This window comes from Dendropsophus ebraccatus, chromosome 1, assembly GCF_027789765.1.
Source record: "Dendropsophus ebraccatus isolate aDenEbr1 chromosome 1, aDenEbr1.pat, whole genome shotgun sequence".
In the NCBI taxonomy this organism is placed as follows: domain Eukaryota; kingdom Metazoa; phylum Chordata; class Amphibia; order Anura; family Hylidae; genus Dendropsophus; species Dendropsophus ebraccatus.
Genome location: NC_091454.1, coordinates 63248441 through 63261968, shown reverse-complemented (window position 1 = coordinate 63261968; position 13528 = coordinate 63248441). Strand labels below are relative to the sequence as shown.

Genomic DNA, 13528 nt, shown 5'->3' with positions numbered 1-13528 from the left:
CAGTACAACTGACTGCTTTACACAAGCCGCAGGCATCTCAGTTTTATCTGCTTATTCAGCATCTCATCAGCATACAGCAAGGGACAAAATTTAACTACTTTATACTATTCTCATTTCATTGTCTCATCACCTGTACATCAGATTCAACAGCATGCAGCAAGGGACAGAATTGAACAAGCAGGGAGAGATAAGAATTCTGTGCAGTAAGTCTTCAGTGCTGCTCAACTGCTCTAAATGACTACTTTATACCAGAAGGTTGGCTTTTGTTCCAAAGAGCACCAAAATACTTGAAAACACCCTTAGACTACCTAAAAGTATGGCTTTTGGCGTGTAAAAATCTGGTTAGTTTAAAACTGATTCAAGTTGAACCGAATCTTCAATCAGAAATTTTGCATTCTAGATGAACAGAACTTATCAAAGGTTAGCTCATCTCTCGTACTTACCAACAAGAAGGTACAGCTCTCTAGTATAAAAAAGTTAACTGCAGTCTGAGTATACTAACCTGTAGACAGGCTTAACACAATGACTTGGAAAGATGCCAATTTTTCCAGTGACCAGTGAGACTCCACGGAGCCAGCCTTCCTGAAATTTCCCTAAGACACGGACACCTTCTCCCTTTTGGAGGTCTATCTCATCTGGACCATGAGCTATGTATGGATAAAGAGCTACACACCTGTCAAAGAGGTAATAAGGAGCAACAAGTAAGATTACATCTAATGCACTGTTTATACTTATGGTACTGACCTTAATGTACTTTTAAAATAACTTGCTGAATACTTTACTATTTCATGCATGATAACTAATGATCATAGTGGAGTTTATATAAAACTCAGCATTTAATGTATAATGATACAGCTGTTGTAAGCATGGTACCCCTGAATATAAAGTAAAACATGTAAAACATCTCATGATGTAAAACATGGGTCTCCAGCTGTTGCGAAACCACAACTCCTATCTTGCCTGGACAGCTAAAGCTTTAGATTTGTAGTTTTGCAACAGCTGGAGGGCCGCAGTTTGGAGACCCATGATGTAAGACAACTTTCTTCAGTACAAATTAACTGAAAACCGTCACATACAGGGTGCTTCAAAAAGGATGGAGCAAAATGATAGCCTCGGTATTTATAACTAAGAGATCATAACACTAATTTATTAACATGAAACCACTTTCCCGGTTTTATCTATACACTACAATTGTTTCAATTGATTTCCATTGGTGACATGGAAGATGTTAAGGTGATGGTCCAGTTCTGTCCAGATACATGCCAGCATATCCTCATGTGAGGTGATGGTCCAGTTCTGTCCAGATACATGCCAGCATATCCTCATGTGAGGTGATGGTCCAGTTCTGTCCAGATACATGCCAGCATATCCTCATGTGAGGTGATGGTCCAGTTCTGTCCAGATACATGCCAGCATATCCTCATGTGAGGTGATGGTCCAGTTCTGTCCAGATACATGCCAGCATATCCTCATGTGAGGTGATGGTCCAGTTCTGTCCAGATACATGCCAGCATATCCTCATGTGAGGTGATGGTCCAGTTCTGTCCAGATACATGCCAGCATATCCTCATGTGAGGTGATGGTCCAGTTCTGTCCAGATACATGCCAGCATATCCTCATGTGAGGTGATGGTCCAGTTCTGTCCAGATTCATGCCAGCATATCCTCATGTATGGACATTGTTTCAGTAGGCAGTAGTCTAGGACTCAGTGATCTGTTGTCTCAGGTCATTTAAATCCTGTGGATGGCAGGGTCCTTGATGTTGCCCCACAGAATAAAGTCACAGGATGTTTGATCTGGAAGCTGATGCAACATTGGTAAATTGTTTTTCACATGCTTGGTCTAATGTTACAGTAGAGTGTAATTCAGCTATAAAAATGTGGAAGAGCACCATTTGGCATTTTTCTCTATTTGTGGCATAACCCATTACATTTCCAGACAGGAGTGTCCAGTATTGTTGGCAAAAAAAGAGTGGACTTTGCACCTGCTCATTGGGGGAGTCTCTCATGTGCTCATTAAAGTCACATGATTTTTCGGAGCCCCAAGTCCCAATATTGTGATGATTGATCATCACACTGAGATGAATGTAGGTGGTTTCAAAAGCCATACTGAGATTTAGGGCACCTGAAGTTCCATATTAGTCAGCTTGGTAGACTTTCTTGGACTAGACTCATACATGGCTCGAATCCTTTTCACCGATTCTCCAGAAGTCTTTGGGTGGCTCGACTTTCACCATGAAATGAACACCCAATGGTTTTAAATAGCTTTTCCCAACATGAAATTTAACAAATTTATTCTAAAAGTTTCACTGGACAAACACTTTTTTTGCAAATTTCAACACGCAAGGTCATTTTTCTTGCTTCAATGTCTCCATCTTATGTCACACTATGTAGGCAGGGCTGGTCTCAGGAGAGATAGCACCCAGTGCAGAATTTTATGTATATAGAGGTACAGGAATTCCAGTTTACTGCCAGACTCCCTGCTCCTTTACAATGGTGAGTACATTGTACATATCGTCACGCACTTTACATTCTTAGGTCATGTTCACACATCGTATGACACCAGCTGTTTTGTGACCCGGCCGTGTCACAAAACAGCCGGTGTCAGTTAAGATCATCCCGGCCGGTACTGCAGTACTGGCGGGATGATCTTCATTTCTGTTAAAGTGGCATGCTCCATTGTGTGAACTGATATGTCTGTGCAGGCGTGGTCGCATAAAACTGACACCTCAGTTTTTCGTGCAGCCGGTTGGAATCCCGGCCGGAGCGTATACTCCGTCCGGTATTCCATTCATTCCCATACAATGTATCTTCTGCATAAATCATGGCTGTTGTTGCAATTTGCAACAACGGCCGTGATTTATGCAAAAGATATGTTGTGTAAACATGGCCTTAGCATGTAAGCACATTTAAAATTTGGCTTTTGAAAATAAAAGTTATGCTGTGATTGGTGCTTTGAGCAACTAAGCCAATTTACAGGCCATTACCTTTGTACCAATCCTTTTTGAATCATCCTGTAAGAATACCAGTCTTTAGTAAGAAGCAATATGTGAGCGTCTCAGTATTATAAACAAACCATTGGAAATATTGTAAGGTAATATAACAAACTTAAAATGCTATGACAATAAATTATATTCAAATCTACTCAAAGATTTCCTGTATACTGTACTTACATATTAGCCAAAATACTCTGATGTGAGCTTGGGAATGCCACTAGTGAGGGTCCTGTCCCCTGTGGTCCAAGTGTGGCATAATAAAATGAAGCATTGACCTAAGGGAGATAAGCACGACAAATGGAAAAAAATAATTGGTCAAGTGAGTACAAAATTATCAATGTACTGTATATCTGCCAGTACTCTGCAGGAATTACACTGAAAAAAAGAGTCTGGTCCTCTTTTTAGGCACCTAGAAATTCTTGCAAGTCATCTATCAAAGATTTCCAACACTTTTCCAGATAAGCAGGTCTGCTGCAAGCTGCATCAGGGTGATGAGTGGCGGTATTGTATCCAGTGACTAGCACACATATAGCGACCTTTAGATTACTCTTTCTCACTTACATACCACTTTATCATACGTTAGCTTGCCTCCCATCCTAGGACATCTCTCACCAGGGTAATTTTACGCTTTACACTACACAGTCTGTATGTTATTTAATAATATGTAAGCATTCTAAAATGTGAAATGAGATAGAGCACAATAATAATAATAATAATAATAATAATAATACATTTCTCCAAATGTTTTTGTGCTTCAGAGTGGACTGCTCGGTAGTAAATATTTCCTGGGGTAACAGAGCGTGTTTGTCAACAGCTTATTTGTATTCTTCTACCCCAAGTGCCATTGATAAGGTACAAAGCCTCCGGCAACACAGTCTGTGCTAGTTGATAACTAGGAAATGTCTGTTTACCCTGCACAGATTTCTGCGTTATCACATAGACATTATAAATCACTCCTTCACAGGGGTAGAGCATGTTAAAAATAACACCAAAGCTGTGGAGAAGCAATGGAAAGAGAGATACTGTATCTTCTGTAACAGTGCAACCGACAAATAAAAGTTATGTGACCGTGAAGACTTATATGTGTGATAAGCTATTTCTTCACCGCTAAAAATAAACACCTTGTAATGGCAGATTGCAGTTAGAATTTATCTGTATAATTCATCAATATATTCATCTGGTCCATGAAGTTGAATAAAGTAGCAGCGCATGTGTCTAACCAAAACCCCATTCAAAAGAGGGAACATGGGACCCCTGTGCCCTATCCAAATATGTTTTGTGAATTACCCCTTTTAACTTTAAAGCGAATGTACCGCTGGTCTATTGCTTTTTTTTTTTACATGAATAGACTGGCGCCAGTGCGGGGATACTGGTGCCGTGGTTCTTTCTTTGAACCGATGCCCAGTGCCGGTCTATTCTTGAGCACCGATCCCCCCCCAGTACAACGATTTGCCGTCTCGGTGATGACCTGCCCTCCCTCATGGCTCTACTAGAATCAATGGAGCCTCGTCACAAAGGTTGTAACACTAGAGATTGTAACACTGGGGGGCGGTGGGCTAGCCCCCAATGATTCATGCCGGGACAGTGCTTGGGAATAAACTGGTGCTGTGCACAGGCGGCGGTTTAAATGAAAAGGCTGTGGCACCGATATCCCTGCACCAGCCTATTCATGTAAAAAACAAACAAAGTGCTGTACCAATAGTACATTTGCTTTAAAGTGACACGGTTACCCCCTTACTGTATGAGGAGTTCTCTACACACCTGTAAAGCCCAAATTCTGCAGTTTTCATACCTTACTTTATAATAGATTTCTTGGTGCTTGGTCCAGTGAAAAATGCTTTTTATCATTGGTGGATTGTGCCAACTGTGTAGGGCTTCACGTCCGCAGCGCCACTTAGCCCAGCTCACATCACTGTAGGCCCTGCCATACCATGACATCATCGCCATCTAGGCCCCACTCCCTCTGCAGCCATAGTAATGGGCTGACTTTGAGGGAGTGGGGCCTAGAACTCTAGACTGGCCCATTCCAATGCCCGCAGAGGGGGCAGGACCTAGATGGGTCAGGGCCTAGCCTTTACAGCTGTGCAGAGAAGTCCTCATACAGAAAGCACTTTACAGTACCTAGATAGACTGCATTCTCCAGAATGTTGGTTCAGAGCAAAAGTACATGCAGGCTACATGTACCTTTTCATTAACTTTATTTCAGTTTCTTCCTATTCCTTGTGACATGCTCCTTGTGTAGTTAAAGGAGCAGAAAAACACATTAGCCTGTGCTTCTTGTTAATGGCTATTTAAATGAATGATCATTACTGGAAGCTAATAGCTCAAGTAGTTTGGTGAGCCGGCCATTAACTAAGGTCAAAAATCGATCTTTAGTGATTAACATTGATTCATAAAGGTTATCCACATCAGAAATGAAGCTGAGAACCAGAGGGATGCCGCCATGTGTGGAGAAACACTAGTCCATTCTTTATGGCTGCTTGCCAAAACATTGAAAATATAGAAAAGTGGTTAATCGGTGTCGTAATTGTATGTGCATTATACATTGTGAACGCACTGGCCTGTCTATATTGTGCTGCATTATATTTCATCCCAAGCTGTTTGGGGTAGATAGAAGCGATGAGCTGTCCTCTGCGCCTTGGAAGCTGCCAGCGTGAAATTAGAACTCTTACAGCGTAACCGAGGTTTCTAGAAACACCTATTAGCCAGGCGCAGGAGCAGGAAGTGAGCCAACAGACCAGGCAGCACAGCTCACTATTAACCCTCCACCTGCTGCGTGCATGCTCCATCCAGCCTGGCAGCTGCAGTAACAGGGGAGATTACAAGCAAAAAGCACTGGGCTGTGCACTGTAATGCCTTTTTGAAGACTATAATAGCATATAAACATACTAAAAATGGGAATTTATTTAGTGCAGGTCATGCTCCTATAAAAAGAAATGTAAATCTCAATCTGATACTTTATGTGAAAAACATACTTACACTCCTCAGTAGAAAATGAGAATTGTTTTATGATATGATAGTATGAATGGGCTTCTGTTTGAGAAGTTCTGAAATATCAAGCAGTGATAGAGTTCACAGCTCAGTAGCCTGAATTACTGCAACCTCAATGTTTCCCTAAGGGAAAAAGGTGCACAATAAAAATTGAGACCATTGCAAAATATCTGTCACAGTATGAGATTTCTGCAATGATCGCATGGCTGTTTGAGCTTCTGTCACAGTAATTCTACAATTTGACCACAACTTGCAGGTGACATTGTGAGTCCTACTCTAAAAATTATTGCTGCACTTTAGAGCTTTTTTTCCATGTTCTATTAATACGGTTCATGCACGGAAGATGTGCTGCGGACTGGATTCATGAACCTCTCAGCATCATGAATCATTAGGCTATGTTCACACTACGTAAGTTCCGCAGAAATGGTACTTTCGTAGTGCTGCAGGCTGAGGGAATCCCGGTCGAAGTGTATACACATAGTACAGACTCCGTCCAGGATCCCTAGCGGCGCAGTAGAAAACTGACATGTCAGCACCAAACTCCGTTCTGTTGTACACCATTTGTATATACGGACGGTACATGGACCGTGTAAATAAGGCCTTAGGTTTTATTTTATCTATTCATATATCAGCCCTAACAATAACCCCTTTAGGGCCAGGTAAATTTTGGCCTTAAGGACAGGGGCCCATTTCTCAAATCTGAACAACTGTCCTGTCTTGCTTTATGTGGTAATAGCTCAGTGATGCTTTAACTTATCCAAGTGATCCTCAGATTGTTTTTCTCATGACACATTGCACTTTAGGTTTTGGTAAATTTTGGCTGATATCCTTCCTGAGGTCACTGTGTGGGTTGAATCATATGATAATTGTATTGCCAACGTCATTATGCACACAGTGCTACCAAATATATGTACTTCCCCCCCCCCCTCACTAGTGCATCAATTCATTCCTGCAGCATAGTGGCATGCTATAAAGTGCTAGTGCAACAACTATCACGCTACTTATATGCTGAAGCGGTTATAACATGTCCTATTATGTAGATGCACAAAAGCTAATAGTCTCAGTATACAACCTGTTGTCCAAGTGTAATGACCCCCACCTCACATTCCAACACTGTTTGGCTTCCTCAGGAAGTAGTGAGGGGGAGGCCCAGGGATCCCTATATATTAGTCCCAACCATTCTGATTGGCTAACTTAGTAATTGAGCTAATCCACTTGTTATTTGGCAGCCCTCACACATGTGAGGAGCGGAATCACAGTTGGCTGCCGGAGTAATCGCCCCATCGGCCAGTTCGGTACCATACTTCGGCCCAATGCTAGTATATGAGAGTGGGCAGAGATCAGATGGATCTGAAATGGATGTATTTGTAGGAGATAGCGCATTATTAGATGGTCTCGTTTGTGATATATACTGCTGCTGTGTGTTGGGGGCTCATACGTTTACCCTTATACAAGATGGCCGCTGGTCCATGTGCAATCCGCTGCGCATGTGTGGCCAAAGTGTGGTGACATGCTCAGGCGGCTCTGGACGATGACGTGAATCACGCCAGGGTCACTTCCAGTTCGCTCGGCGTTGCACAGAGGCACAGCAATACATGTGTGAGGACCGCTAAATAACAGGTAGATTAGCTCAATTACTAAATTGGACAATCAGAAGGGTTTGGAGTGACGTAACAGGATCCCAGGGCCAGGGAAGCAAAACAGCGTTGGAGTGTGAGATGGGGGTGATGATCATGTGACCATTACAAGACAGGGCCCAGGAGGAGTAAGTAAATCCTTTCCAAAGAGCAGCACAACACTCATCAGTTTGGTGTTCTGTTCCTTCTAGGGGTTAAGAGGTGATTCTGTGCATAGCATCAAACTGAGCCGACTCAGCAGCAGGCGGTCCCCTCAGGAGCAGAAGTTTTCTGCTTCTGGCCGGGAAACCCCATTGAGAGGAGTGGTGAATCTCTTTATAATGAAGGGATTCCCTGCTCTAAACAGTGGTACCCAAACACCTGTGATAATGGTCGGCAGAACGATACTTCAGCTGACAGTTTACTCCCTCAGTTTTGTTCGGATACTAAGCAAAGTTCGAGTACTGAACAAAACGCGGAAATTGTGGTTTGAGAACCGAATTGTTCGTACACTGAGGTATTTGAAAACGGAGGTACCACTGTATTTAAAGCCAAAGACAGGGGTAGATCTCCTGATACCATATGACAGTATGCACTAAATATACAATGTAAGTGCAGAGCTATTATATGACTATAAGCTCTTAGTTGACAGGCATAGAGCTATTAGATATCCTTGAATCAAGAAGCGTTGGCTGTAACGAGTTGTACAAAGTGTGGGCACTGTCTGTCTCTCTGCTAGTATTTATTTTGCTGCTACCTATGGGAAACAGACAGAGGGGGCTGTCCAATGACTAACATGCACATAAGGCAAGTAGAGAGGAGAGAAGAGGGCGCACGTGATGTACCTCTGTAATTGTGGGTTGTAATCTTCAATAAAATGTTATTTGTGGGCTCTATGTTTTATGTGCTCCCTGATATAGCTCTAGGTATGGACTGTCTATTCCTTGTACATAGATTCTTGTTTTGCGTATTTCATTACATTGTGAATGCCGTTCATGTTTAGCTGATAGAGCAAGTTCACAGTTATTGTAATGTGGTTTCGCAGCATAGTGGCGGGGAGGTTCTTTTCTGAAAGCCATGCTGCTGGGATAAGTAATAGAGGGGCTTGACTGGGCTAACCTGTGGTGATGGTGCATGTGGGAGGCAGTGTGTTCAGCCCACCATGTGCAGTAAAAAATTGGGTGGGCTCTTCCGACAAGCCTTGTTATTCTGCAAAGTAATCTAGAACGCAGAGTGGATCTGACGCAGCCGTTGACATTGCAGTTGAGGCTGTCAGGGGCTCTCCATGGTAAAGAATTGGTTTGGAATGCCTACATAGAAGAAATGCATATACATAAGAAAGCCTCCACTGTAACATAATCTCCTAAGATCAGCCCTTTAGAACCTAAATGTAAACTTAGATGTGAAAAACGTAAAGACTCTGCAGGCCCTATTGTATAAAATGACACCAAACATCATCTTTGAGCTGAAAATAAAAAAAACTTAAAGCAAATGTACCATGCGGTACATTCGCTTTAAGTGTAGTTTATCAATAGAACTGCATCGGCGCAGTGAAGCTGATGCTGCAGTTCTTTTTTTTGAACCGCAGCCCAGTTCCCACGCACGTCACCAGTCTATTGCCGGGCACTGGCTGTGGCTGAAACACTGGCTCCATTGATTGTAATGGAGCTGCATCCCAGAGGGGCGGGCGTTTCCCCCCACTGGGGGTGGGCCGGCCCGTCTCAAGTGCTTTAGCCCCAGACGGTAGCCAGTAATAGGACCGTGGCACCGGCTTCCCCGCAACTGCGCCGTTCTATTGATATGCTACACTTAAAGCGAACGTACCTCATGGTACATTTGCTTTAGGGTGCCTTCACACCTACCGGATCCGCAGCGGATCTCACTTCTGTGGATTTGCAGCGAGATCAGCTGCGGATCCAGTATCAATTCACCCCTATGATCAGGGCCGCCGATAGGGCAGTACAACTGGTACTGCCGTATGGGGCCCGGACCCTAAGAGACATGGGGGGGGGCCCGCCGGTCGCCGCCCCCCGTCCGCTACGCTAGGGGGGCCCGCACGGCCCCCCTTGCCACCTGTTTTTGAGCATCCCGAGAAGCTGCGGCCGCTTTTACACCCAATGTAAAAGTCATAATCTATTCTGAACAAGTATACACTGAAATGCAATGCGGACTTACTTCTCATACTCTTTTGTCAAATGTAAGGTCAATGAAAACCAACCACATTTGGTGTATGATATGGCAAGTGCCAGCACATCTGCTGTCATATCCCAAATACAGAGAGGGAACATTAACCTACATACAATAGAATATAACGCTGTACAGTATGGACATTAGCTTGTGTCATTGAAACTTAGGCTTTTTTTCCTCTCTCCTAATTAAAACATCTGTCTACATTACCAATGAAACACCCACAATAAAAGCGGTCATAATTACATATTGTGAATGTTCACCAACAAATCTATCATCCATTGTGGTGAAGTGCTCAGTCTCATCATACCCTATAATGTCTATGGGAAAACTGGTGGGGCAGAGGCAGAACCAAAAAAAAAAAAAAAGTATGGGCGTTATGGGCATATGATATTCTACACCCTAGAATAAAACTAAATCTTACTTCTGGATGAGTAAGCCTAAGAAACAAATAGACTAAAAGACCTAATAGTTAGATCTTTGTGATATAAATTATTCACTACTGACTTCAATGGTGCACTCCATCAGAAGGCATGTATTAATTCACTGCCACCTACGTTATCTTAGTTCTTTAGCTGACCGTAAGAATATACCTATCTCTGGTCCACTCCAGCTATACACTCCACTGGAGGTTTGAATTTTGACATGACAATTCTGATCTAGTCTATAACTAAATTTCCTGAAGGAAAAAAGTTTCAAAAGACATTGTTACACTTTAGGTCATAGAAAATGATTACTACAGGACAGATAGATACAAGACATTTGCTTGTATCTATATAGCAAAAACACTGATGTGGTTTCTGACTTACCTGATTTGGTGAGCTCGGTAAATACCTGGCCTTCTCAATAAGAGCAGTGTTACTTGAACTGATCAGTATGGGGTTGCTGATCTCTGGCGTCTGTCTACCCGATGGAGAATGCACAATTCTGTTTAATGTATTTAGAGCATTGGTAATAAGGAACTGCCTTGGGGTCTTTCGTCTTCCGTCTGGTAGTCGTCGCATTGTTTCTGGTTCAGAAGACTTAACATTTGAGGGGGACTTCCTCAGTGGAGAAGAAAAAGGCAAATTCTTCACATCTTTTCTTTTAGTTTTGTTTGAATCCAGCAGTTCCTTGGCTGTGCTGTTTAGCTGCAAGTAAAATACTTCATTGGCAAGTTGACAAAAGAAAACAAAATATCTAAAGTCTCAACAACACAATGATCATAAAAGATCACGTACTAGGAATGGGAGTTACATTTATTCTTTAAGAGTTACCTCCCTGCTGTTAAACAGAGTATTGCTTAGTTCCAGAGGAATGTTGTTTGAAAAACAGCTCCTTTTTTAGAAGCAAGAAACCCATCTCTCCAGCACCTTGCCAGTTTTTGCAAATTTTTTTTAAACTCCTTGCCTCTGCAGTCTGTTTTGGCCTTAAAGGGGTTGTTCAGCAAAAATGTTTTTTCTTCAAATCAACTGGTGCCAGAAAGTGCCAAAGATTTGTAATTTACTTCTATAAAAAAAAATCTCAAGTTTTCCTGTACTTATCAGTTGTTGTATGTCCTGCAGTAAGTGGGGTATTCTCTCCAGTCTGACACAGTGCTCTCTGCTGCCACCTCTGCCCATGTAAGGAATTGTCCAGAGCAGCAGCAAATGCCCATAGAAAACCTCTCCTGCTCTCCAGACTGGAAGGCATACCACTTCCTGCAGGACATACAGCAGCAGATAAGCACAGAAATACTTGATATTTTGTAACAGAAGTAAATTACAAATCTCTGCCACCTTCTGGCACCAGTTCATCTGAGAGAATTTTTTTGGGGGGTGAACTGTCCCTCTAATGTCCAGGGTCTATTTTTCAAATTTGACCTGTCTCACTTTATGTAGTAACAACCTTGTGATGCTTTTAAGTATCATGGTGATTCTGTTCACACAACATCAAAAATAGAGAAAAGGCGGACGATTTTGATATTTAAAAAAACATCCATTATTGCAGCGATGTGGAGGCCAGGCTGCTAAATGACGTCCATTATTTTAGACTCGAAATGACAGACGTAATTTTAAACGAAGCTGAAAAAACGTTGTGTGAACAAAGCCTGAGACTGTTTTTTCGTGACATATTCCTCTTTATGTTCATGGTAAACTTTTGTTGATACACTTAGTACTTTTTTGTAAAAAATAAAAAATTTGTGTAAAAATTTAGAAAAATGTACATTGCTTTATATTCGAAATTCTCTTTTTCTAAAAACTCACGCCACATAAACTAATTATTAATGCAACATCTACAACATGTACATTATGTTGACAAAATTTGGTTAATGTTCTTTATACTTTTTAGAAGGTTTAGGGCTTCGAAATTTAGCAGCAATTTTTCAAAATTTCAAATTCAGATTTTTTTTTTTAAACCATCTGAGTTCTGAAGTAGATTTGTGGGGCCTGTATGTTAGTTACCCCCATAAATCCTTCCATTGTAAAAACTGCACCCCTTAGTAACCCCAAAGTAATATTTTGCAAGTTTATTAACCTTTTAGGTGTTTCGCAGAAATTTAAGCAAGTTGTAGGGAAAATTTAAAAAATTACTTTTTTTTAAAAAGATATTTTATTCAATTTTTTTCCTCCTACACAGCAAATACAGACTGAGAAATGCAACTCAATATTCATTCCTCTTATTCTTATTTCTACAAATCCCCCCATCACCTGACTCAGCTACAGGCCTCAGACATGACATTATATCAAGTCACAAAGGCCTTGGGGTGCCAAAATATTTTTGCAAGACAAGTTGACATTTCATTGGTACCATTCTGGGGGGACATGGGACACCTTGATTATTTTTTTATTTACATTTTTTATGAGGTGGTATAAATAAAAAAACAAAAAAAAACAAAACTATTTAGCAGCTATGTTATCTTTATTCATCAGGTCGGTAAGATTACAGTGATGTCCATTTTATGTAGCTTTTTATTTTATGACATTTATACTATAAAAACCGTTTGTGTCTCGCCATATTGTGAGAGTTTTAATATTTTTTCAAAGATGGAGTTATGTGAGGGCTTTTTTTGTGGCAAAAACTGATGTTTTTAGTTGTAGACCTTTAAACTACATGTGACTTTTTGTTTACTTTTTCTTAAATTTTTTAGGGGGCAGGATTAACAAAAATGGTATTTTAGTTAGTTTTTTATGTATTTTTTTATGGCATCATTCGTGCAGGTTAATTAAAATAACAGGTTAATAGCCAGGGTCATTTATAATGGGGAATATGTATATTAATTAATTAGTTAATTTATAAGAGCTGTCAGATGGACTGGTCCCATTTCCAGCCCACACAGTGGGGGGAAGGGTAGAAGGGAAGCTATGACGAGATGGCTTGTCATAATGCAGGAACTACATGCATTCCATGATGCGCTGACTTGTCATTATGCGGCAAGGGGTTATAATTTTGGATTATGCAAATTTGGGGCAAATACTCAAAATAAGCAGATTAAAGAATTGCATCTAATAATATTTTCATAGCATACTGGTTCCTAAATAGAATTTAGTCCAAAAAATTGGCACAAAGACTATATATTCACCAAAAAATAGACGCAGCGTCCTTGATAAATGTCCCCATATGTCTAATAAAAACTTATAATACAGATGGTTCATTATGTATGTGGTCCTAGTCTTCTAAAGAGTCAAACAGTTCTGCCTTGACTGACGTTCTATTGGCCTTGATGGGCCGCATTACTAAATGTTGGCTTTGGTGGCATCAGGACTGCATGGCTCAGGAAA

The 13528-nt window shown here is 41.2% G+C and overlaps 1 protein-coding gene across 4 annotated transcripts in view; it reads right to left on the bottom strand.

The window, feature by feature from the left end:
* The window catches only part of SH3RF2 (SH3 domain containing ring finger 2), an 89808-nt gene that overhangs the window by 21756 nt on the left and 54524 nt on the right, over positions 1-13528 (bottom strand). For all 4 annotated transcript variants that reach the window (XM_069971947.1, XM_069971963.1, XM_069971955.1 and 1 more), the window contains exons 5-7: positions 10598-10918; positions 3172-3269; positions 503-673 (exon numbers count right to left, since the gene is read on the bottom strand). In XM_069971947.1, the coding sequence (XP_069828048.1) occupies positions 503-673; positions 3172-3269; positions 10598-10918 (590 nt within the window). The remainder of the gene's footprint in view (positions 1-502; positions 674-3171; positions 3270-10597; positions 10919-13528) is intronic.